Source organism: Gasterosteus aculeatus, chromosome 3 (genome assembly GCF_964276395.1).
Source record: "Gasterosteus aculeatus chromosome 3, fGasAcu3.hap1.1, whole genome shotgun sequence".
NCBI classification, from domain to species: Eukaryota; Metazoa; Chordata; class Actinopteri; order Perciformes; family Gasterosteidae; genus Gasterosteus; species Gasterosteus aculeatus.
In genome coordinates this window covers 8,498,185-8,522,409 of record NC_135690.1, presented here as the reverse complement: position 1 = coordinate 8,522,409, position 24,225 = coordinate 8,498,185, and the positions used below count along the sequence as shown (strand labels likewise).

The window sequence follows — 24,225 nt, the reverse complement described above, 5'->3', positions numbered from 1 at the left end:
GTCAACAAATCCTTTTAGGCTCCAAATCGGAGCCAACCCTGGTCAGTGAATGAGCGCCTGGAGGTTATTTTTGAGGTCCCAGACATGTAAAATGAAAGTGGTTTCAAAGTCACCTTTAATATGTCCAGCCCGTTACGGATGCTCCCCCACATTTGTCGTGCCCTGCCCTCCACCTCCTCCCCCCCCCTCCACCCTGCTGACTGTCCCTGCACTGAGTCAGTCCCGGGCGTCTTTAAGGCCCTGAGCGTTCTTCATTCATAAAGGCCGGGCCGCGGCTGTCGGTGTCGTAGACTATGAGACTTGGCAGAGAGCCGCCTTTCTGTTCCCGTTACATCATTCATGCTTACCTGACTAGAGCTATTTCTGGCCCCCACAGCACTCCGTGCCTCCTGGAACAGGCAGCACTTGTTTTTGGAGCATCTGCCGACAAAGCAGAATTCGGAAACGGAATACGGATGAGCTCGTCTTTCCTGCAGATATTACACATTTTCAAAATGTAGTTTTCACCATGTGTTGGGATTATGTAATGTCTCTGTCAGCAGTCTATGTGTAGTACTTTAGAACAAAGTGCTGTCCATCTGAATGGTGTCAGCGCTCATGTTGTCAGTGGAAGGCTGAACTGCGCTCACCCACCCCCTACTTCACATTCCCTGACAGTATGAGTTGAAGGGTTTGCTTGATTTCCCGTCAAGTCTCTTTTTTTTTTTTTTTTGGCAATCCGCTTAGTTCCCATAAGTGAGAGTCTGCTGTGTCAGAGGTGCTTTCTGCATGAACTATATGGGGTGGCGCAAAATGTGCTGTTGGGGTCTGGCGGATTATGCTGCATATTCTCTGATTAAAGAATAACAAACCCATAAGGACATTTCACCAGATTTTGATGGATGGCTATGACGTCATTTTCTAAACCTAAACTTTGATAGGCACTAACATGTAGAGTGTTTGAGTTGTGGTCCTCTGCTTGGATGCATGTGGAGCTCGTGGACATTTCTCATCATAACTCACCTTGTCAGAGAGATTTATGATTGCGTGGTTATTAGGCTTCAGCTTTCCACTGTTGAAAATCCAATTCCTTTTATATTGATCCTCCTCATGTACAGATATATTTCAAGGGCTGTTTTAGTGTTGACACTAACACACAGCATGTAGCGAGCTCTCATGTCTCACTGCTGAAAACACAGTCTGGTTTCCTTTCTGCGTTAATTAATTCATAGTATTCAATGATGTCATTTTTCTCTTCCATTCAGAGTGGATATTCAGCTGTGTTTGAAAAACCAAACTGGACTTTAGAAGGAAGTTGAGCTGGAGCAGAAAGGCAGAGCATGTGTATTTGTGTTTGTTGCATTTTTTAGTTGATATTAATATATTGTCATTACTGCAGGTGTATGCATGCGAGTGAGTCACTGCAGTTGAGTGTGTGTGTGTGTGTGTGTGTGTGTGTGTGTGTGTGTGTGTGTGAGTACTTCTGTGCCTGTGGATAACCGTGTATCACTTAAGCTGCAGATTGAGCTCAAATTGTTGGTGTTTTATGGAAGGAATACAAAGTAAAAGTAGTGAGGAATGGAAAAAAGAAAATTGCGCTGCTGACTCGGGGCAATTTTATGTAAACTTGTATTTTTCACGGGTGGGTACGAGCGGTTCTGGTGTGGAGAGCATTGTGAGGTATGTTGTGAATTGGTGTTTGCATTTTGTTTCTCATAAGGTGATCATGATGCAGGTTTGGTTAAAATTGCAAAGCCAGCTTTAATTTGCAGGTGAATAATGCAAACGTGTGTGTGAACACACCTGCAGGGTGGTGTGGGGTTCTGTAGGATGTGTGTGTGCGCATTGGAGAGGCAGTGGAGCATTAAAAATGTATGTGTGTGTGTGTGTGTGTGTGTGTGTGTGTGTGTGTTACGTCAAAGCTGGTAGAAAGGTGGTGCAGAGAGAGAGCCTGTGATTTAATGCACTCTGAATAATCCTGTGAGTTTGATAAAGGTGTGTATTCTCCCTGAACGATTGTATAATAAATACATTCACGAACATAACATATTTTTGGGCGCTTGTATCTTGGTACGACTAGAATTCATTCTATTAAAAAGACGTTATTAATGAAAATGTGTTTCGGTCATATGTTTTAAGTCGCTGCTGCATATATATTTGTTGCATGCATTTTTAGTTTTCAAACGCTGTGTGTTTCTTTGTTTTCCTTCCACACTGTTGCAACATGTCTGTACCTGACGGCAAAACATGCAGGGCACTCATTCCAAATCTGCATAGTTGCAAATTCGGTTTCCTACTGTACGTCAACAGTCCTATGAATAGCCATTGCAAAACAGGTGTTAAAGTTCTTAGTCCGGTTTAATAATTCACACACTGGCTTAATTATTGCGGCCATCCCGTTGCCCGTTTCCTATTTAAAAACACAGAAAAGAGGATGCAGGAGCGCTTTGAGGTGACAGCAGATGGTGTTCCTCTGTGTGACTTTGTCCCTCTGTGTGTCCACAGTGAAGAAAGCCAAGCTGGATGGACCCCAAGGTAAGACCTGGCATCCTGGCATTGGGAAGAAGGAGACTTGCTGGCATCTGACATTAATCTTTAATCAGACTGCGGACACATTACATGCTGCAGCCATCAATGACATTGAAGGGATGGGAAGTCAGTCACTCTGTAAAATACAATATTTATATCTCACTGGGACTGCAAAATATTATTTTTCGAAATGCGGACACATTTCATTGTAACGCATCCCTTTCTTCATCCCTCTCTCCTGAACAGAGAAATTCAACACTTATGTGACTCTAAAGGTACAAAATGTGAAGAGCACAACCATTGCTGTCAGGGGCAACTTGCCCAGCTGGGAGCAGGACTTCATGTTGTGAGTGCCTCATTATCCTCAGACAGAACTCGCTCTCTCTCTCCTCCTGTTCCTCCCTCCGCTCCTTCCTCAGCCTTCACTTTCCACCCTGTCATCTACTCTCCACTTTAGCAGCTTGAGTTCCTTTCTGTTTTATCCATCTATCAACCCCTCCCTCTTTTTAACTCTTCCCAGGTGCCCTTTACCCCTATATTGTTTTAAGAAGCTCCCGGCCCCTCTTCTCACTCCTCCGTCACTTCTCCTAACCAAGTACTATCTTTAGAGCCTTATACAACACACAGAATTTGGCCTGCTAAGAGAACAGCAGTGTGGCACTTACAATGCAGCGGCGTATGGGCGGTAAACGTTGGGAATGGTTTAGCAGGTGGGATGCGGCAGGCAGGCTGACTGCGGAGTCCTGTGCATTTGTAAGATGCTTGGGAGGCATTGAGCATTGTACTGGGGTGCATCAGGGAAGCTGTGTTATGTAACGCTCGGGCTGCAGAGAGAGCCTCATCCCTTCCTCCAAACGGCCTTCAGACGAGTGCTCCCCTTCAGTCACAGCCACGAATCCAACAGCCACGTTTCATTTAAGGAGTCACCACTGAGACGGGAAATCCAGTCCCCCTATTTCTTAATTAAAGTTCCCACTCTCCTCCTGCAGGCATGTAATACCATCTCCTCCTCCACTGCCTTCATCCCTCTCTTCTTCATTCCTCCGTCTTTCTTCCCCCCGGTCTCTGTGTACTGCTGTCTTGTAAATGTTTTATGTTAGATTCTCTCCGGGTTTCTCCCACAGAGACATGTCTTATATTTGGCACACTGAAGCAGCCTAGAAATATGTTTTGTGTGTTTAGCATTTGTCTGTAAATGGTGAAACTCGTACCTCCAGTTAAAGCATTTTCTCTATTTCTTGTTGTCCTGTGAAATATCATGATTTGATCTTTATTGTCTAGGTTTTTAAGTCAACCATATGTTCTTTTGTGCAAGAACTTAATCTTCAGAGTTAAATATTTCCAGATGAAGTGGAGTATAGTTATTAAGTGGCATAAAATTGAAGGCAAGTTGCTAAAATATATCCATTTACCTTTTTTGTTTGTCCTTCTCCTATCCAGTGAAATTAACCGCTTGGACCTGGGTCTGACAGTGGAGATGTGGAACAAAGGGTTGATCTGGGACACCATGGTTGGCACCTTGTGGATTCCCCTCCATAACATCCGACAGTCAAATGAGGTTTGCCGCTCACCGCTCGAGAAAGACTTCAGTTTAACCCCCTGTACTCAGTCGGTGATGGGACATGTTTTCATCGCGCTCATCCATTTGTTCAGTCTGCTGCAAAATGTCTCTCTGTACGCAGGAAGGTCCGGGGGAATGGCTCACGCTGGACTCTCAGGTCATCATGACTGATAATGAGATCAGTGGCACCAAAGAGCCCACTCTCCACCTGGTGCTACTCGACACGCGCTTTGAACTGCCCCTGGGTGAGAAATCCATATTCACACCAAACTCAGAAACCGTCATTATGAATATGAAAGTGTAGGATGTCAGCAACCCTTTAAGAAAACGAGACGAGGACTTGATTAAATGATGCCTGTATGTTTCCACAGCAAACAGTGATGTATAAACACAAATCATTGCTGACCCACTTTTAAAGTGCCTTGTTTATTCACGGCTGTCTGTGAATGCTGGGGATGTGGGGCTCCTTCCCCTCTCAGTGAGCTAGCTGTGTTCTTCTTACCATTGATTGGGTGTTATTACCTTACGGTTTTCTCTTCCTCAAGTCGATACTGTACACCCGACTCCTCCGTTTGGGAATGTGGCGTATTGACACGGGTTTGGCTTTAAAGCTGTGTGTGAAAAGGACAAAACTGGGTGAAATAATTACCAAGTAATTGGTAAATGGGTTGTTTTTAAATGAACTCTTTGAACAGCCTTTATTAGTGGCCATTTGGCCTCCTGAGTTTTTCTGTATGTTGTTTTTCAGATATCCCCGAGGATGAGGCACGATACTGGGCTAAAAAACTGGAGCAGCTCAATGCCATGAGGGACCAAGATGTAAGCCGTCTGCCCATTGCATTCATATCCCAGCTCTCACATTTTAGGAGCATACCAATGTGATCAATAGGGGTAACTGGTATATCACGCACTACTTAATGAAATACAACTTAATGGTTTCCACGTTCTGCATATAAGCGTAACATTTACATTTAGGTTACAAGTTAATGTCTTTCAGACTGTAAGTTCTACATTTTGCTTACTCTGGTTATCTTTGCAGGAGGAGCAGGAACGCCCTCTACGAGTACCAGGAACCCAGTGCTGTAAGTGCACATCACTGCTCGTACGGACCACCCATTTCTTTGTGCTGAGCGAGACAATTATGTGTTTTAACCGTTGATGTAATTAGATTGTTTAAGCTCAGTGGGTGCGTTATGCATGTGACCACCCGTGGGCTTTTGTGCGTTCTAAATGGTCAAATATTGCTGCACTATAAAGGATCAATAAGGGTATCTGATAACGGGAGAAATTCACCACCGAGATGCTGATTTAGCACGTTGAGCCAACTCTCAGCAGCAGGTTGCAAGAGGTGGAGCCTCACAAGTCCATTCACACCACGACGTGGCAACGTTAATGCTTTAATTGTGTAAATGCATGTTTATGTTGCACACCGGTGCAATTTATCATCCTCAACACTCACACCGTCCTGTTCTAATTGCAGGTAACTGGAGTCTATGGGGAGACCAACAAAGTAAGTGTACTTTAGTGTACATACGTCAGAATCTGGGAAACAAAATAGGTTCATGGTGGCTGACTTTCAGTTAGAGTTTGAGGAGATAACTCATATATTGGAGGAACTGTGAGACTATTCTCTCTGTGCCACTCTTCCTCTCGCTCTTCTTTTCTCCTATTGCTGCACGTTGCAAGGAGATCCCAAAACACAGCTGAATTTTTTTCTCTTGCCGTTTGCATGTACCTCTGTGCAGATGAAGACCCAGACAGTGCTGTGGACGACAGGGACAGCGACTATCGCAGTGAAACCAGTAACAGCATCCCCCCTCCCTACTACAGCACGTCCCAGCCCAACGCCTCCGTCCACCAGTACCCCATCAGCCAGCAGCACCGCAGCTCCAGAAGCCTCTCTTTCCCGCGCTCTGGCGTCAGCCATGACCTCGACTACCAACCTCAGAGGACTGTCAGGTTTGTACGTTTGCTTCAGTGTAACATGGAAGTCAATTTTTATTTTGTTTATGAAATTGCAAAATATGTGCATTGCAATCCAGTGTCTGAGACTGTCTCTCAGTATGTCACAAAATTTGAATTTTAATGTTTAATGTCCCCCTTTTAATCGATTTACTACCTAAATATTTATTTGATGTGGATTTCTTGTTTGTACGCACCAATTATGTATTAAATTAATATATATTGATTCAATATGAGTTAGTAATATTGGTATTTAGGATAAAATCCCCCCCTGTTCTTGCTGCACACTGCTACAAACAACAATGAAACCTCTTGTTAGAAGACATCAACAATCTTTCATTGGAATTCTAAGGAAACCTCCTACTGTTTGACCATCAATAAAACCAAGGAGCTGATTGTTCCTTTTAGTGAAGGGAGACAAAGACACCAAACCTCTCTGCATCAATGGAGCTTATCTGGAGTAAATGAACATTTCTAAGTTCCTGGGAATCGACATCACAAACAACCCGACTTGGTCACCATTGTTCATTTTGTCATTTACACCTGCGACATGTTGAAATCTTCTACTAGTGAAAGAACAAACCATGTGTGTATGCCAGTCCATCATTAGGTCACAAAGGACCAAATGGTATTTCTTTCACAGAGAACTAAGAGCAACCTCCTCTCACGGCTGCCCATTCTTATTCATCTCTTTCCTCTCAGCACTCTTCACTCGCTCACTCACTATCCTCTCTCCTTCTATTCTCACCACTCCCTTCTCGTCTTTATTATCCCCCTCCACCCGAAACATCCTCCTTCTTTTCTGTGCAGCTGTTCTGTTTTTAATATCCCCATTCATCAAGGACTATAAATACATCCCCTGCTTGTGGTATTTCTGGATGCTTGTTCTTTTTCTTTTGTCAGCCTTCTGGAGGCCTCTCACCATTCTTTTCTGCTCTATTTAGCTGTGATTGTCTGCTACTCTTGTATCACTGGTGCTTTTCATTGATTAGCCATCAACATTATTCCTGGCCGTGCAGAGACCTGTCGAAAAGGTTTTTAGTACGGCTGGCCGGTAGATTGCACCGTGTGTAGGCCACTGAGTGCTCCAGCAAACTGCTCTCTGAACATTTTTCAAATTATTGCTCATAATGGCACGGTCAAATATTTGCATAAATGCAATAATAACTTTAATGAAAGTTACTCCACGTTCATTAAAAAAAATGTATCCCTCTTAAATACTTTAATTAGCCTCTTCAGGGCATGTTGCACTCTTGTACCCTAACTCTTGTTTCGCTTTCCTCCCTTCAGTCCGTCGGGGAGCTACGCGTCGTCTGCAGAGCTGAGTCGGGGCAGCAGTCAGCTGAGCGAGGAGGACTACGTTGTTGAGTATGGAGAGAGGGACCCCTACGACGAGAACGACTCTTACCACTCCTGCCACTCCTCGGTCAGCTACAGTAAAGGCTCCCCGGACTGGGACCCCGATGAGACCCAGGGAGCCTACAGCGATGAGGGCGGATACAGCAAAGACGGAGGAGAGGAGGCGGCTCTGTACGAGGAGGATGACGGAGCACTGTACGAAGGAGAAGAGGGGGGCCTCTACGAGGATGAGGAGATAATGTACGATGAGGATGATTTGTACAACTTGGACGGGACGCTCAGCGAGGACATGGAGCCTCCGTTCACCCCCACACCAACGTCGACAGCCCCCACGACCCTGGATGTGCCCAGTTCCAGACCTCCTCTGGAGAAACAGTCGTCTTTACACCAACAGCAGCCCGCCTCTCAACCCACCAACCAAACATCCAACCAGTCTCGTGCACCTGGCGTGACACAGCCCCCCTCCGGTCAACCAACTGCCCAAGCACCTAAACCGCCCCAGACACAAACGCAGCCGGCTCCGTCTGCCACGTCCTTCTTCTCAATGGCCAAACCTCTGACGGCTGCAGTCACAGGCTTGGCCTCTACTTTCTTGTCCTCTGTTCCCACCGGGCAGCCCGCCCAGTCTCACCCTCCAGCCTCGGCCGCATCTCAACAACACCAGTCTGCTGCAGCCGGTGTGGTCCCTCCGTCCCATCCATCCGCCGTGGTTAACGCCGCCTCCCAGCCCCCCTCAACTGCCGTGGACCTTTCGTCCCAACAGAGCCAATCCTCCGGGCAGCCTCAATCCCATCTGAATGGTGCTGCCACCACCCCTGAGGACCAGGCTCTTCAGCTGGAGGAAGAGCCGTGGTTGGAGGAGGATATGATGTTGGATGAAGAGGCCAGGACGCCCCCCGCTGAGCCAGAGGACACGCTCCCCGTGGAGGAGAAACGGGAGCTTTATGAGGAGAGCAGGCCGCCGTCACCGTTGGAGGAAGAAGAGACACCGCCTGAAAGGTAGGCGAGACGTTTGAATGGAATCGGATTAATTAATTCAACAATACAAATAGGATAGAACTACAACAAGAACACGTCTGTTGCCAAAGACATTGTTCTGCGTCAAGTCAAACTGTTTTTTTGTTTTAGTCCTCCAGTCGTAGAGGAGCCCAAGGAGCCAGTGGATCCAGCAGTCCGAGCCAAGGAGAACTGGCTAAGACTTTACAATAAAGTCTTAGAACAGCTCCGGGAGGTAAGATCACTGGTTTGAACCCCAACACGAACATCAAAATCCACTTCTGTCCTCCACACCGGTCCAGTCCAATCCCTGCAGACCTTATTCAGTTCCATCCTGGGATCTAAAAAAATATACCCGTTCAAGAGACTCTAAAAGTATCTTCAAAGTATGAAGAAATATGAATATGCAATGCATAATTTATGTGACAGTCCGGGTACATACTGTTACTTCCCAAGTTGCTTTGAGAGCAGGAAGCAGACTTGATGTGTTTCATATTCTATGACTGCTACCTTTTTACTTAAAATAACCACACTGACTGCAGGGGTTTTATCTGAGTTGAGGTGCAGCACTTAGACAAAACGGCTTCATATGTTTTTACACATAATATTTTGCTTGATCAGTTTTCACTTGCATATTTTATTCACATATTATGTTGGTATTCGTTACCTTTGAATTAATCACTTGCTTTGATGTTTATGTTCATGTGTGTCACGTTGCGTTTTTGTACATTTTTGGCTTCTTTTTTGTTTGTCTTTTAATTTCTATTATTTGTGCCGAAACCCACTTTGTTTGCTTTTCAGTTTCATGTCATTGCCATAGCGACACTCGCATGCACTTTGCTCGGCCATCATTGGAGCATGCTGACAGGTAGGTGCAACACGTTTGGATGCTTGAGAGAAAGAAGGAAAGGCGCTCAAACGATGTCTTGTTGAGCTTTCCACTGCGTGTAAACGGACAACTTCACTAAGCTCACTCATCATCACAACAATTGTGTTATTTTATATCAAAAACTGACATCCACTAAAAGCATAAGCCACACTCCATCTGAGTCTCCAAAGATATATTTTGTTTTAAAATTTAGGCAAAGCACCTTTTTGCGAAAACCTGCAAAACATGCAAAACCTATATTCTAATGAGTTCCCAGTTGTGCTTTTTAATGGATCAATTCATGGCAGATTTATTTCCCAGTTTTACAAATTGTGTGAATGAAAAAGGTTTTTTTACTAACACAACCCAGTCTTTTTTTTTTGTTTACCACTAATGGAAGAAATACACAAATGAGATCCAAATTGAAAGGCTAAAAGCCAAATATTTCTGTTTTATCAGATAATTCTACTCCAAAGCCTTATTTATTAAGTATATGAATGCAAGATGACACTGCAGGGACGAACATGGTTGCTTGCTTTTTAGTCTGACGTTACCTCTTTGTCTCCCTCAGGCTCGAGGAGAGACCTCCAGCTCGCTGTGGTTTGGTAAAGGAGGGTGAGTGCTCCCTGGCAGTTCCTCAAGTAATATTCTTTGCCGTTCATAGAATACATAATGAATCCTGCAGTGGATAGTCAAGCTAATGCAATAACTACATGGCCTCAGTCAAAGTGATCCTCACATCATTGTGGAAATCGGCCACCGCCGCTTCGATTTTAAACTGCCCTTCTTTCGTTCGGGAATCCTCAGTTCCGGCTCACTCAGTTTATGGCATTTGGCCAGTGAGTGTTAGAGGCTGTGGGCTGCCCCGACTTAGCAGGCAGGTCATTTGTAGATGAGGCAGACCTCAAAGTGGAACAGGGGCTGCATGCTGAATAAGTGCTAACTACGCAGAAATAAAACCCAGTGTCGTTCTGCCTATTTGAGACGAGGCAGGCTGCATAATTAAACTCTCCAGTCGTTTGACGCAAGCAGAGGGAGAAATAATTTAATTGTGGAGGTACTTGCATCCGGCCCAGAGTAGTAAAACTCAATTTCAGAGTAAAACATTTTGCTGATCATTAAATCTTTTGTAAATATTGCTGAAAGTATTCACATGAATGTGTAACGGTTCGTTCCTTTCTCCTTCAGAGTGGGAGGGGCACTCTACAGTATTGACAGCATGCCTGACCTTCGCAAAAGGAAAGCCGTTCCTCTAGTCAGAGATCTGGTGAGAAACAAACGTGGACGCACACACACAAGCAATAATCCTTGTTAGAAAGATTATTTTGCAAAGTCTCGGTTTACTAACTGATTTATAGTTGATTTTCTTTACTCTGAAAACAGCTCAACATGTTTCTTCTTTACATCTCAATGTTCCCCTTTTTTCTATAATCCAAAGTGAATATATTCATAAAGGCTGCTTAAGTTAATATCCCCTCCATGTCATGTGTTTGATTGAATAAATATTCTTACATATCTGTTAATATAAATACACTAATTAATCAATGTAATTCCAATGTTCTCTGGAGTTGAGGAAATACCTTTGTGACTCACACACGTCATAGATATTTGCAACTTTTTGAAATTCGTAATATATTGTTTCTTTGTCTCCTCTGTTCCATCACTTCCTGGACTCGTCAGGCGATGGTGAGTGTGTGCTCATCCCTTACAAATGTATTCATGGCTAAACCAAACATAAATATGAAGTGCAGTTCAAACATAAAGCTGTGTTTGTGTGTACCCTCTTGTCTCCAGTCTCTAGTGCAGAGCTCTCGTAAGGCTGGCATCACCTCCGCCATGGCTTCCACCACGCTCGGCAATGAAGAGCTAGTGGGTTTCCTCGCCTCACTTCTACACCATTCTGTTCAGGAAGTTCCTACTTTTTTAATCCCCGCTGGTATCAAACTCCCGTTTTTCTCCTCCGTGCCCTTTGCAGAAAAGTCACGTTTATAAAAAGACCCTGCAGGCTCTGATCTACCCCATCTCCTCCACTACTCCACACAACTTCGAGGTGTGGACAGCCACCACGCCCACCTACTGCTACGAGTGCGAGGGGCTGCTCTGGGGTATCGCCCGACAAGGCATGCGCTGCTCCGAGTGCGGCGTGAAATGCCACGATAAATGCCAAGATCTGCTCAATGCCGACTGTCTGCAGAGTAAGTATCGCAGAATCAACTCGCATACATTTTTGCACACATGCACAAAAACACACTTTTGAACATTACGCAAAACCCATTTCAGCACGTCCTTTGAAACCTTCTGGCCGATTGATATCCCATTATCATTGTCCTCTATCCACTCTAACGTTCTCCTTCCTCTTCCTTTCCAGTTTATCTCTTGAGTAATGTGCTGTCATACTCCTGCCTCTCTTCTCTACCCAAAGCCTTTGCATCCATACCACTTTGACTAATTCAGTTCCACACAGGGAGACTTATCCAACTCTTATACTGATTCTGCAGTCAACCGCCATATTATAGGATTTTTTTGGAATTTGATTCCTGGCCGAGAGAATTCAGAGATTTTCTAAATTTGATGCTTTCTTGGGTTGCAGGGAAACAGGGGATGAGCTGCTAGCCTATGCGCCGTAATGCCATGAATATGTTGTAGTGTATGAACTGTTCTCACCATCATATGTCCCTCTCCTCCATCCATCCGTCTCATCAGGAGCTGCAGAGAAGAGCTCAAAGCACGGGGCGGAGGACCGGACCCAGGGCATCATCATGGTCCTGAAAGACCGCATGAAAATCCGAGAGAGGAACAAACCAGAAATCTTTGAACTCATCTTGGAAGTGTTCGCCCTCGACAAAACGACACACGGCACGCAAATGAAACAAATCAAGCAGAGCGTGCTTGATGGGACCTCCAAATGGTCGGCAAAGATCAGCATCACCGGTCAGTTAAGAGTGTTGTGTACTGCTTGTAAAGTCCATTGTTAAGATTGATTGTTGAGTTTGGGATTTATAATTTGAACTTTTCTTGAGGTTAGATTTTAAGGACTTTTTTTATTTTGTCACTTGTTTTTGGATTCAAAAACCCCCAGTTGTAATACATTATGAATTCTAGTGCGACAGCTGTATAATTGTTTAAATGTTTCTTCCTCAGTGGTTTGCGCTCAGGGCCTGCAGGCTAAAGACAAGACAGGTTCCAGTGACCCTTATGTAACTGTTCAAGTTGGAAAAACCAAGAAGAGAACCAAGACCATCTATGGAAACCTCAACCCTGTCTGGGAAGAAAACTTTCACTTGTGAGTACCGTGGAATGTTTCAAATGCACATTTGTTATTTAACGGTGCAGTTATCTCATTTAGGCTCTAATATCAGATAACACATGTCAGTCATGAAATAATTAACTAGAGATGACTCTTTTCCCTCGTTATATCCACCAACATATTTGTTCCTCAGCAGCACCGTTGTTGACTTTTTTTAGCCAACAACTTCTGTCTCTGCCCTATTCAGTGAGTGCCACAACTCGTCTGACCGCATCAAGGTTCGCGTGTGGGACGAGGACGACGACATCAAGTCACGGGTCAAACAAAGGTTCAAACGTGAGAGCGATGACTTCCTGGGGCAAACCATCATCGAAGTCCGGACTCTGAGTGGGGAGATGGACGTTTGGTACAACCTGGGTAGGTTTCAAGATAAGAGTGAAGACGACCGGGAATTATAGACAGACGACCGCAATAGAAACGGATCATTAAACGCTCGAAGATGCAACTAACTCAGTCAACCACGGAGGAATGTATATCTTACTTTCTTTTGACAGACAAGAGAACTGATAAGTCTGCGGTGTCAGGAGCCATCCGGATGCACATAAGTGTGGAGATCAAAGGAGAGGAGACGGTTGCTCCTTACCATGTCCAGTACACCTGTTTACATGAGGTAGGTCTAAGGGAAAATATGGTGGAAATCTTCCAGAGGAAAAAGTAGTGGATGTTTTTTGTGTTAAGATTCTTGACCATTCAATCAGCTTTTCTGATTGTTTGCCTGAACCAAATGTATCTCCCCCCCTTATGGGCTTACACCAGCTGGATGGACATTTAAGATTAGACAGACAGATGATTAAAGAAGTATTCTAATCATATGAGAGGCTTTCCACAAATATAAATGGATTCGTGGCTTTGTGTTACCACAAGGTTACTTGGTTGTTGTTATTAAGTATCCAAGAATCAATCTGTACATCTTATCTCAGGCCTGTTCAATTCACCTTTCTGATGATCTTTCTAGACGAATTTGAGATGCAATTTTCTTTTTCATTTTTCCATATTTTTTTCAGCATTTGTTCCAGTACACAACTGAAGAGCAGAATGGCGGCGTCGTAAAGATCCCCGATGCCAAAGGGGATGATGCCTGGAAGGTGTATTTTGAGGAGACTGCTCAGGAGATCGTGGATGAGTTCGCTATGAGATACGGAGTAGAGTCCATCTACCAGGCCATGACGTCAGTCACTACTCTCAATGCTTACCTTTTTGAATGTGCAATTAGAAAGATCAAATCCACAGTTAGAGGAGTTTCTTTAATTCCGCTTGCTTTTAAACAGATATTATGACTACAGTTTATTTTTCCAATACATTGGAGCAAGTACATACACTAAATGTTGTTCTTGCCCCTTCCACCCCACAGCCACTTTGCCTGCTTGTCATCCAAGTACATGTGCCCAGGAGTGCCGGCTGTGATGAGCACCCTGCTTGCCAACATCAATGCTTACTACGCCCACACCACCCAGTCCTCCAACAATGTTTCTGCCTCAGACAGATTTGCTGCATCAAACTTTGGCGTGAGTCCCTTCTCGATATTTGTGACTATGTTCTACAAGATATACACATACTTGAGCTGAAAGGTGCTGTACTTCAGAATATTGCTCGTACAAACTCTTGTTGTGTGAGAACAAGCTGTGGGTCCTTAATGTGGCCCTGCCCACTTCCCCAAACGGCCACTCAGCTAAGCCCTGTCAGTTCCAGCCTGGGGTTTGTGTACTTTGTAACGAACCGTTCAGCCGTGGTATTTGTTCCTGAGTGGTTTCTTCTGTTCTGTGTCTTCTCCTGTTTAGAAGGAGCGGTTTGTCAAACTGTTGGATCAGCTGCACAACTCGCTGAGGATCGACTTGTCCATGTACCGGGTACTGACAGAATCCACCTCTTGTGTCTCTTCTGTGTTTAGGATGAAATTAAAATTGTTCTGTTTTGATAAAGTCACTAACGCATCATGTTACTACTTTTAAGAAAAATGAACTTCTTAAGCGTATGTTAACAGTTTCTGCCGTTTCTGTTTGTGAATGTGCTTTCAGAATAATTTCCCTGCCAGCAGTCCTGAACGACTACAAGACCTCAAGTCCACAGTGGATCTCTTGACAAGCATCACATTCTTTAGGATGAAGGTATGGGTCGCTGAAAAATGTGATCTTTTCTTTTCAGAATAGCTCTTGTTATAGTAGCACATGCAAGAAGTTTCTAGTACTTTCTGGAAAGTAGGCTAAGGCATGAACTGAGAATCAGCATAACATTACCTTATGCTAACTTCAGCTATGATCATGTGAGGCTAATGTAGGAGGTTAATGTATTTCGGAGGGATTTGTGCAGCTCAGTGAGTTTATGGTTAAATCCCTTCTAAGCGCCGACATCTCTTGGAGGTGAATTGGATTCAACCATATTGTCGTGTAACATTTGTGTTCAGGTTCAGGAGCTGCAGAGTCCCCCCAGAGCCAGCCAGGTGGTGAAGGACTGTGTGAAAGCCTGTCTGAACTCCACCTACGAGTACATTTTCAACAACTGCCACGACCTGTACAACAGGGAATATCAGACAGACCCTGTAAGTGTGTGTGTTTGTTTTTCTGTGCTCTCGCTGTAAAGAAACAAGCTGTTACGACATGATTCCATGGCCTATTTTTGTCTCCAGTCAAAGGCGGTCCCCCCAGATGAGCAGGGCCCCAACACCAAGAACCTGGACTTCTGGTCCAAACTCATCACCCTGATCGTCTCCATCATAGAGGAGGACAAAAACTCCTACACTCCTTGCCTTAATCAGTGAGTCACAGCTCATAACATCAACCTAGTTCCTCATATTATGCATGCGGAGGCACTGCTGGAGCTTTCAGGGCTAGTTTATGAGTAGCCATATGGGATCTGCTTAAGAAAGAAAAGCCTGTATCTCTTGATTTGATACCATGGTCAGTTCATAAAAGGAAAGTAAAACAAATGTCCTTACAATTGCTATTTATTTATTATTCATGATTATTCATTTAATGGATCATTGTCTTCGTTTTTGGTGACAATGATGATAACTCAGATGTTGAATAAAAATGAGGCTGTGTCTCGATAAATAATAAATTACCATTACGGACTGTAAGACTGCGTACTGCTTCGTTTAGGTTTCCCCAGGAACTGAACGTAGGCAAGATCAGCGCCGAAGTCATGTGGAACATGTTCGCACAAGATATGAGATACGCCATGGAGGGTAGGTGTCTGTGTGTTTGCGTGATATCACAGGCGCTTAAATAAGAGGAGCCATTAGTTTGTGAATGGAGTGTGTGTGTTTTATGTGTAAACTACTGTCTATGATAAAACGTTCCTCATTCTTTGTGTCTACTTGATATTCAGAGCATGAGAAGAACCGCCTGTGTAAAAGCGCAGATTACATGAACTTGCACTTCAAGGTGAAGTGGCTCTACAATGAGTACTGCAAGGAGCTGTCCACTTTCCAGAAGCACGTACCCGAGTATCCAGCGTAAGTATCCGCATGCACACGTCTCCTCCTACAGCTACCTGATCGGCACAGAAACTCATGTTGTCTCGTTCTTTGTCCTGCAGCTGGTTTGAACCATTTGTTGTCATGTGGTTGGACGAAAATGAAGAGGTGTCAAGAGATTTTCTGCATGGAGCCTTGGAGAGGGACAAAAAAGACGGGGTAAGTGCTTTCATCCACATCATTGATTAGTAAAATTCTAGCATACTAACAGTTGTTGTCACAAAAGAAGCCACATTCAGCCACAAGCACTTTCTGCAAGTGCTTTAAAATTTGCAGCCTCTAAGTACGAGGCAACACCCAACAAGGCCAAATGTTCCATTTGAAATTTGTTTTGCTGCCCTCATTTTTGTTCATTGGACTACTTATTATATTCTTGGAACTACATTTATTTCCTAATTGTTTATGAGGAGATTGACACCATTCAGACATCTGTAAAGTATGAAACTACCATCAGCAGCTGGCTAATTTAGCTTAGCATGAGGACATTAGGAAACACCGACCACAGCTCAGAACAAAAGTAACTCAATCCACCAACCTGCACCTATAAAGCTTAACAATGAACATGCTATCATTTGTTGAATATTCACAAAAACACTGGTTTTACAGCTGGTGACCGACTATTTGTTCCTGAAGACTGTTTTCAGTTTTTGTGCTAAGAGTGTTTCTTTTGCCTTTTTCAAAATATCAAACCGCTCTCTTGATAAAAAAATGTCAGCTTTCCTCAGCAAAGTGAGCAGGAAAAATGTAAGGAAAGAGTTTTGAAAGAAACCGGCAGTCACATGAGACCTAAAGTTTGACTAGAATTCAGCAATCCAATTTTGCTGAGACGGTAATAAAATACACTATGAAAGCTTGAATCTGACCTTCTACTTGAAGCATTTCCTCCTCGTAAAATGTATTCATGCATTTCTCATGCAAATTCACACAGCTCTCGCCTTCTCCCCTGATTTAGCACGCAGGTTGAAGGCCTCAAGGCGATCAATAAAAATTCAATACCAACAGCAGAGGAAGGAAAAAAAAACGTCCATGTGAAGAAGTGCGGATGCGACGGCGCAGATCGATGTACACGCACCTGCACACACGCACACACACATGTCCGCACAGCAAGAAGGTTGATTCAAAGCCGCTGAAGATTCCCCCTGCGCACATGTCTGGATTCCTTTGAGTCCAATTACTGTCGCCAGAGGCCGCTTCCACATCCCCGTGTCAGCAGAAACAGCGGCCCAGCGGAGGCTGGTCACATACCGTCACACCATTCACCAATGGCCTTAATGCTCTTAATGGAGCTCCTTGCCTCCATCTCGCCTACCCAGAGGCTTTCAGTAGAACCGCCTCACGTCGATGAAGTAAATGAATGAACTCCTGCCGTGGTGGGACCCCGATCCTCACTGCCGGCATCACCAGTCTGCACGTTGACACTTTCCCCCCCTTTCTTCTCGTTCTGCAGTTCCAGGTCACGTCGGAGCACGCTTTGTTCTCCTGCTCGGTGGTGGACGTGTTCTCTCAGCTCAATCAGAGTTTTGAAATCATCCGCAAACTGGAGTGTCCCGACCCTCAGATCGTAGGCAACTACATGAAGCGATTCGCCAAGGTGACTTTCACCTGCTGATGCTCTCACTGGCTGCCTTTACCTATTCACTCTTAACCCAATGTATGCCGTCATTGTCCGTCCTTCTCCTAGACCATCGGGAATGTGCTGCTGTCTTACGCTGACATCATTGCAAAGGACTTTCCAAACCATGTCAAGAAGGAGAAAGTGGTTGGTGTTCACTATATTTTAAAGTAGAAGACATAAAAGCCTTTAAAAAGGCTGATCTGAATTCCTAAGAGGTATTTGTGTACCCAGAAAAGCGCTATAAAGAACGAAAGACCCAAAAAGTTTGGAGGACTAACCTTGATCGATTACGATGAAGCGCCGGGAGCAGCCAGAAAAAGGAGCGCGACGTATGTAATGATTTTCCTTGTTCTCCCCTCAGCCATGTATCATCATCAATAACATCCAGCAGCTCAGAGTTCAGTTGGAGAAGATGTTCGAGGCCATGGGAGGCAAAAATGTGAGTTTCCATACATGCTGTTGTGATTGCGCTATAATTAACGTACTTCTTGCATTGATCACGTTGGGCTTTTCCAGCTAAATCTGGAGGCTAGTGACTTCCTGAAGGAGCTGCAGAACAAACTCAACAGTGTTATGGACGACCTCAGCCGCATCTTCGCAGTCAGGTGGGTGCGGCGTCCCTCCGTGGAATTGAGAGATTTCTGAATCCGTTTCTGCTGCTGATTTTCAAAAGGCTGCCTGTGTTCTTTTTGTATCGCGATTTAGTTTCCAGCCGCAGATCGAGGACAACGTGAGGCAAATGGGAGACATCCTGGCCCAGGTCAAAGGTCAGACCGTCCCGGCCAACGGCAGCGTGGTTCAGGAGGCCGACAACGTCCTCCAGCCCATTATGGACTTCCTGGACAGCAAGTAAGTACGACGAGCTATTGGATGGATTGGCTCAGTGGTGTTAAATCACGCTTGTGTTGACCTCTATGAATGTTAATATGGCCTCAACAAGCACTAATGACACTGTGTGTATTAGCCTTCATGTCTGTCCGTCTAAAGAATTGTGTGTTTGTGTGTTACAGCCTGTCGTTGTTTGCTAAGATTTGTGAGAAGACGGTTCTAAAGCGAGTGCTGAAGGAGCTGTGGAAACTAGTGATGAATACAATGGAAAAAACAATTGTGCTTCCAACGCTCACTGATCAGACGGTATGTTGCAAAAGACGTTCACTTCTACTTTCCTGACCTTTTTTCTGTACTTTTGAATTTCAGTGCCTTTCATTGTGATCGTACATTAACGCATCTATCCTGCCGTCGCTCCATTCTCTCCCCCCCTTTGCTTCTTTAGGTCATTGTAAGTATGTGCGTGTGTGTGACTATTTGCAGAATCGCTCGGCATGAAGAAAGGTTATTCAAACAGGATCCTTAACACCACCCTCTGCAGCCACAGTTCCTTTGTTTCACAATTCTTTGTCCTTGTGGTGGATATCAGTGCATCCAACCTGATTGCGATGGCAGCACGTAGCGCCAGCGGCAACATTTCCTTCCCATGAGTCCCTGCAAAACTGACTGACTGTACGGCAAAGCCCTAAAACCTTTTTCTCTCCCCAGACGTAGCTTGTTTGTTCTGAATGTTTATTTAAATATAAATAAGTCCGTCCTCACTAAACCGCCCAAACTCACCCCTCCCTAAACTGCCCGGCCCTCAAGCACCGCCTACCTTTTCTCCCCCCCTCTTCTCACTTGTCTGGCTTTCCGTGACAGGGCACTCAGATGATCTTCAACGCTGCCAAGGAGTTGGGTCAGCTCTCCAAGCTTAAGGTGACGGAAATAGAAAGCGGCAAACAAATCAAATGGAAAAATATGCATTGCGAATTTTCACCGACTCCTTCGCTTTAATCTGTCCTGCAGGAGCACATGGGCCGAGAGGAGGCCAAAGCTCTAAGTCCCAAACAGTGTGCAGTAATAGAGCTGGCCCTGGACACTATCAAGGTACTGTGCACGCTGTCTCACACAAACACACACCTGGCAGGGAACATGTAACTTTAAAGGATTGTGAATAAGTGTAGCTTTAGAAAAGTATGAGCTGCAAAACCGGCTTCAAATATGCTTTTGTTCCAAAGCTCTACAGAGGACCCACCAAAACAGTTTTATCAGCCGCTGTCCGTCTCTCTGCCTGCCGATTTGCCGTGTTCCCACCTACGATACGTGTGTGACGTCATGTGTGTTACGCAGCAATACTTCCATGCCGGCGGTGTGGGCCTGAAGAAGACGTTCTTGGAGAAGAGTCCAGACCTCCAGTCTCTGCGCTACGCCTTGTCTCTGTACACGCAGGCCACCGACAAGCTCATCAGGAAGTTCGTCCTCTCGCAGAACGCTCAGGGTACGGATTTCATAAGACACCGATTTTTTTTATTTGTTGCTTGGGGGAATTTCTAGCAAATTGTAGCAAATAATGGTTTTAGTTATACACAGTATGTTGAGCATAAAACATGCGTGATAAATAATTTAAAATGTCCTGCTCATGGACCCTGTGGTTGTATTCATACAATCGGTAATACAACTTAAATGTGTTCAAATGCTCTTCTCCTGTTGTCCAAAATGATATTTGGTTGCCGTCCTCTAATGACTGGTGACTTTTTTTTTTTGTCTTTTCTCAGTCCACGGAGGAAAAGGACTCCGGTGCACGGCCAACGAAGACACGCCGCCAGAGAAAGGTACAGTCTGCATGTCCGTGCACACCAAAGTCTACCCGGCCTTATTTCACAGAAATTTCTCTGCATTTTCCTGTTATTTCTGACTTTTTGATGAACAAAAATGGGACCAATTCCACTGAGTATGTCTTTGCAGCATCTGGAGTGGATGCAGTAGGCGAGGTGGTGATGTGCGTGGACATTTTACCCCAACCTAACGGAGAGCACAAGATCAGTATCAAAGGTACAGAAAAACGCAGAGGAGACCGCAACGCCGTTACAGTTTTCTTCTCACGTTGTCTTTCCTTAATTCAACCTCCGTCCATCCCCCAGTGGTGGCTGCTAACGACCTAAAGTGGAAGGCTCAGGGCTTCAGGCCCTTCGTGGAGGTCTACATCATCGGCCCTCACCTCAGCGACAAGAAGAGGAAATTTGCCACAAAGTCCAAGAACAACACCTGGTCACCCAAGTTCAATGAGGGCTTCCAGTAGTGAGTTTCAGCCGTTTCTCCTGCATTATCCTCCTAGTTTTGCATGACCGTTTGAGGTAACTCAACAAATCCGTGATCGTCTCTTGTTTCAGCTCGTTGGGCACAGAGGTCGGTCCAGAGAGCTACGAGCTGCAGGTGTGTGTCAAGGACTACTGCTTCGCCAGGGAGGACCGCACCGTGGGCATGTCCGTGGTGCAGGTGAAGGACATAGCCAGCAAGGGCAGCGCCACCCTCTGGATGCCGCTGGGCCGACGCGTCCACATGGACGAGACGGGCCTGACCGTGCTGCGCATCCTCTCTCAGCGCAACAACGACGACGTGGCCAAAGAGTTCGTCAAGCTCAAATCGGACCAGCGCTCAGCCGAGGAGGGACGCAGCTGAGGGGGACAGGAAGAGAAAGGACACGCACGCACACACAGCAGAGACACAGTAAACTATTCTGCACACCGATAATAGTCCCACCGACATAGATAAACAAGTGTATGTGCAGCATTCAAGCACACATATGAGAAGGCTCTATTGTACATATACCTGCATACATTATGCAACATCCACTTCATCAATGCAAGCATAAAGAATTGTTTGTAAATATGCATATTTCATAAAGAATATTTCAACAGCTCAACCCAAAGCTTTCCGTCTGGGGTTAGTCCAAGATAAGCAAGCCTCAACCCTCAACCATCAATATTCTCCATTACGCATTGCACCTTTTATACGGCGTACATGTACATTGATATGATGCAACGCAGAACGACGGCTAAAAGTGAGGACGACCACTTTGCACTTTTGATTCGCTGCGTCTTCGAGAGAGCTGTCCACGCTTTGCTGTGCTCTCCGTGTGTCCGTCCAGACCTTCCAGTATGTTGCGTCCCCCCCCCCCCCCCGCCCCGCTGGTGGCAACCCCACTGCTAGTCCGCCCTTCCTGTGCTAACGTCCTGCATGTTGACCCCCAGGAAAACTGTGATGCACTTTGTTGTAACCATGGCAACCGTACCCCCTCGTGCATCAAGGTTGGAGCGGGTCTTCACTATTTTGTGATCATGGTACACATATAACCCCGTCCTAAACCGGCTTCATAATAACGACCCGAACTGCTGATTCTGACATGTGTTGATAAAGAAGAGGGAAGTGGCCACACAAAGCAATACCCCAGTGTCTGACACTCCCCTCCAGTGCACATTAACTCCAAAAAAGGGCTACAGGATTGGTGGTTTACGCACTAATAAATACTGTGTATGCTTTTTTTGGCAAATTGACCTCCCTGTTTCACCCCTGTGCCCCGTCGTCCACCTCCTCTGCCATCGATACGCCGCCACGCAGAAAGGCTTTCATGAGGGACGCTGTGGAGGAAGCCCGAAGGACACGCGATGTACGAGGACACTTTTTCCCTGATTGCCTGCACACTAAACTAATCTCTTTAACGCAATAGTCGTTTGTTTGTTCACAAAACCATGACGTTTTTGCGAAGAACAAACCGTCTGAGAACACTGTTGCGTCTTTTGTTTGTGCGTGCGCGCGTGTGTTGATTGATTGATTGTCAGACCTTAAAGGGATTTGAGATTGTGAGCAATATGATCTATTTACACACATAAATGTATGCGCTGTCAATATAAATAGAGGAGCACCAACTGCAATATCCACATCCATGAAATGGTAAAAGTTATTATAGTTTTTATTTTATTACCTTTTGTTATGAATGCATAAAATCCCCCTCCCCGCTGGAAGGGTGTGAGCTTTTTCTCACATTTTGAAGAAGGGAGAAAGTGTTTTTATCCTTGAATTCCTTTTTGCCTTTTAGGACCAAATTTGCACGAACCATTGCTCGTTTTTTCCTCAAACAAAGAAGCCATCGGAGTCGCCGCCAAGCGTTACTGTTGTTTTCAGTCTTGTTAAGTGCGTCCATTCAACAGTGCAGTCGCGTTGTTTTTGTTTGTTTAATAATTATTTCAGGGTACAAGACGAAACTTGACATGTCAGGTTGTTGCCAAAAAAGCAACAACAAAACTATTAATTTATAACCGTCGTCCAGTTTCGGGCTCGTTGGTTGCCTGCTTCATTTATGTACGCACACACATACTGCTGCACACGCACACCCACATCTACACAACGATCTCTGCTCAAGCACAAGAGGGCACATGTGAGATGACACATGCATGCGTGCACGCTGCACAACTTTGTGGAGACCAATGACGCCCACCCTGTGAATAGAATCTACTTACAATTGCATGATGGGAACTTATTCGTGCCAGCACGTGTCTCTTTGATGTAACTTTCGAATTTCCTTTTTCTTTATAATTGCCACGGCTGTGTAATAAGTCATATTGTTTTTCTTTTGTTTTTCCAAAATGCTTGTGAATACGTCATCTGTAACCAATATGAATGTAGTGTCAACACAACTCGCATGAGAGAATTATTTTCTACAAAGGATGTTTCTAATTTGTTTCTTATCATTATTGATCGTTCTTTAATGAGGAGAAAGGGGAACTGGAATGCAGCCTGATTGTGATCTGCTTCCTATTAAAGGGACATTTGTGTCATTATCTTGACGTCTGTTTATTCACTATGTGGATCAAATTCCTGCACTGGTTTGTATGTGTGGAAACGTGTTAATTGAATTTTTAAATCGCATTATATTAACGCAAACTAAACTAATATGTAGAAAAATTAGTGTAGTATGTCAAATGGTTGTAAGATGTCATAGTATATGTAAAAGTCAATTTGTGTATAGAATATATACATACACTCTAGTGTGTCAAAGGTATCAAAAACCTATTACTAGTAGAAAAAAGTAAATAGAAATAGAAATGTTGAGAAATTGCAAAGTGTGTTGTAAAAACTGAGCGATAGAGCAATTAAAAACAAATGCTCGTCTTTCAAAAGTAATTCTATTGAATGTCGTAAAAAGTCATAGTATGTTGAACAGTCAGTGTGGGATGTAAAAAAAAAGTCATTAGTGATCAGTTTTCTATGTTGAAATAAGTGTAAAAAGACAGTAACAAAAACAATGTCAAAAATAGTTTTACTGTATTATCGAAAGATGAAATAACAGATTGTATATGGAATAATTGTTCCGTAAAGAATGCAGTTTGTAAATTAATAGTCATGGAAGAGCGAGGCATAAAATGTAAGGAAAAGTTGACTGCCTCGTACGGCAGGACGGTTTGGTCATACAAAGCAGTAATAAAGTGAGTGTAGTAAGCCATAAAAACGTCGCAGTCAGTGTAGTTTGTCATAAGAAATTTAATTAAAACTGAACTTATATTACAACAAATTAGGATGTGGTGAAAAAAGAACATATACCATCAAAATATTTTTAAAGTGATATAGTATACTATAAAAGGGATCATATAAAGTCATAGAACAGTATGGCGTGTAAAATGTCCAGAAAGGGTTTCATAAGAATGTCATAACGTTATTTTCATCGGTTTTGCTTTTATCTGCTGCCCCCGAGTGGCACAGACGCACCTGG

The 24,225-nt window shown here is 44.4% G+C and overlaps 1 protein-coding gene across 1 annotated transcript in view; it reads left to right on the top strand.

Annotated features, from left to right (window-relative positions):
• Window positions 1-23,296, top strand: part of LOC120815736 (protein unc-13 homolog A) — a 24,196-nt gene extending 900 nt beyond the window's left edge. Inside the window, exons 2-42 of the mRNA XM_040170656.2 lie at window positions 2,485-2,514; window positions 2,755-2,854; window positions 3,949-4,066; window positions 4,191-4,314; window positions 4,818-4,888; window positions 5,109-5,151; window positions 5,550-5,579; window positions 5,815-6,028; window positions 7,322-8,389; window positions 8,519-8,621; window positions 9,826-9,869; window positions 10,443-10,521; window positions 10,935-10,940; window positions 11,049-11,123; window positions 11,230-11,449; window positions 11,958-12,185; window positions 12,396-12,537; window positions 12,749-12,918; window positions 13,056-13,171; window positions 13,566-13,729; window positions 13,913-14,066; window positions 14,340-14,408; window positions 14,577-14,666; window positions 14,963-15,097; window positions 15,185-15,312; window positions 15,657-15,742; window positions 15,886-16,012; window positions 16,096-16,192; window positions 17,481-17,624; window positions 17,715-17,792; window positions 18,010-18,087; window positions 18,165-18,253; window positions 18,354-18,497; window positions 18,659-18,782; window positions 19,338-19,394; window positions 19,485-19,565; window positions 19,809-19,956; window positions 20,234-20,290; window positions 20,424-20,510; window positions 20,600-20,756; window positions 20,849-23,296. Coding sequence (XP_040026590.2) covers window positions 2,485-2,514; window positions 2,755-2,854; window positions 3,949-4,066; window positions 4,191-4,314; window positions 4,818-4,888; window positions 5,109-5,151; window positions 5,550-5,579; window positions 5,815-6,028; window positions 7,322-8,389; window positions 8,519-8,621; window positions 9,826-9,869; window positions 10,443-10,521; window positions 10,935-10,940; window positions 11,049-11,123; window positions 11,230-11,449; window positions 11,958-12,185; window positions 12,396-12,537; window positions 12,749-12,918; window positions 13,056-13,171; window positions 13,566-13,729; window positions 13,913-14,066; window positions 14,340-14,408; window positions 14,577-14,666; window positions 14,963-15,097; window positions 15,185-15,312; window positions 15,657-15,742; window positions 15,886-16,012; window positions 16,096-16,192; window positions 17,481-17,624; window positions 17,715-17,792; window positions 18,010-18,087; window positions 18,165-18,253; window positions 18,354-18,497; window positions 18,659-18,782; window positions 19,338-19,394; window positions 19,485-19,565; window positions 19,809-19,956; window positions 20,234-20,290; window positions 20,424-20,510; window positions 20,600-20,756; window positions 20,849-21,137 — 5,564 coding nt within the window. The 3' untranslated portion in view covers window positions 21,138-23,296. The remainder of the gene's footprint in view (window positions 1-2,484; window positions 2,515-2,754; window positions 2,855-3,948; window positions 4,067-4,190; window positions 4,315-4,817; window positions 4,889-5,108; window positions 5,152-5,549; window positions 5,580-5,814; window positions 6,029-7,321; window positions 8,390-8,518; window positions 8,622-9,825; window positions 9,870-10,442; window positions 10,522-10,934; window positions 10,941-11,048; window positions 11,124-11,229; window positions 11,450-11,957; window positions 12,186-12,395; window positions 12,538-12,748; window positions 12,919-13,055; window positions 13,172-13,565; window positions 13,730-13,912; window positions 14,067-14,339; window positions 14,409-14,576; window positions 14,667-14,962; window positions 15,098-15,184; window positions 15,313-15,656; window positions 15,743-15,885; window positions 16,013-16,095; window positions 16,193-17,480; window positions 17,625-17,714; window positions 17,793-18,009; window positions 18,088-18,164; window positions 18,254-18,353; window positions 18,498-18,658; window positions 18,783-19,337; window positions 19,395-19,484; window positions 19,566-19,808; window positions 19,957-20,233; window positions 20,291-20,423; window positions 20,511-20,599; window positions 20,757-20,848) is intronic.
• Window positions 23,297-24,225: the final 929 nt, after the last annotated feature.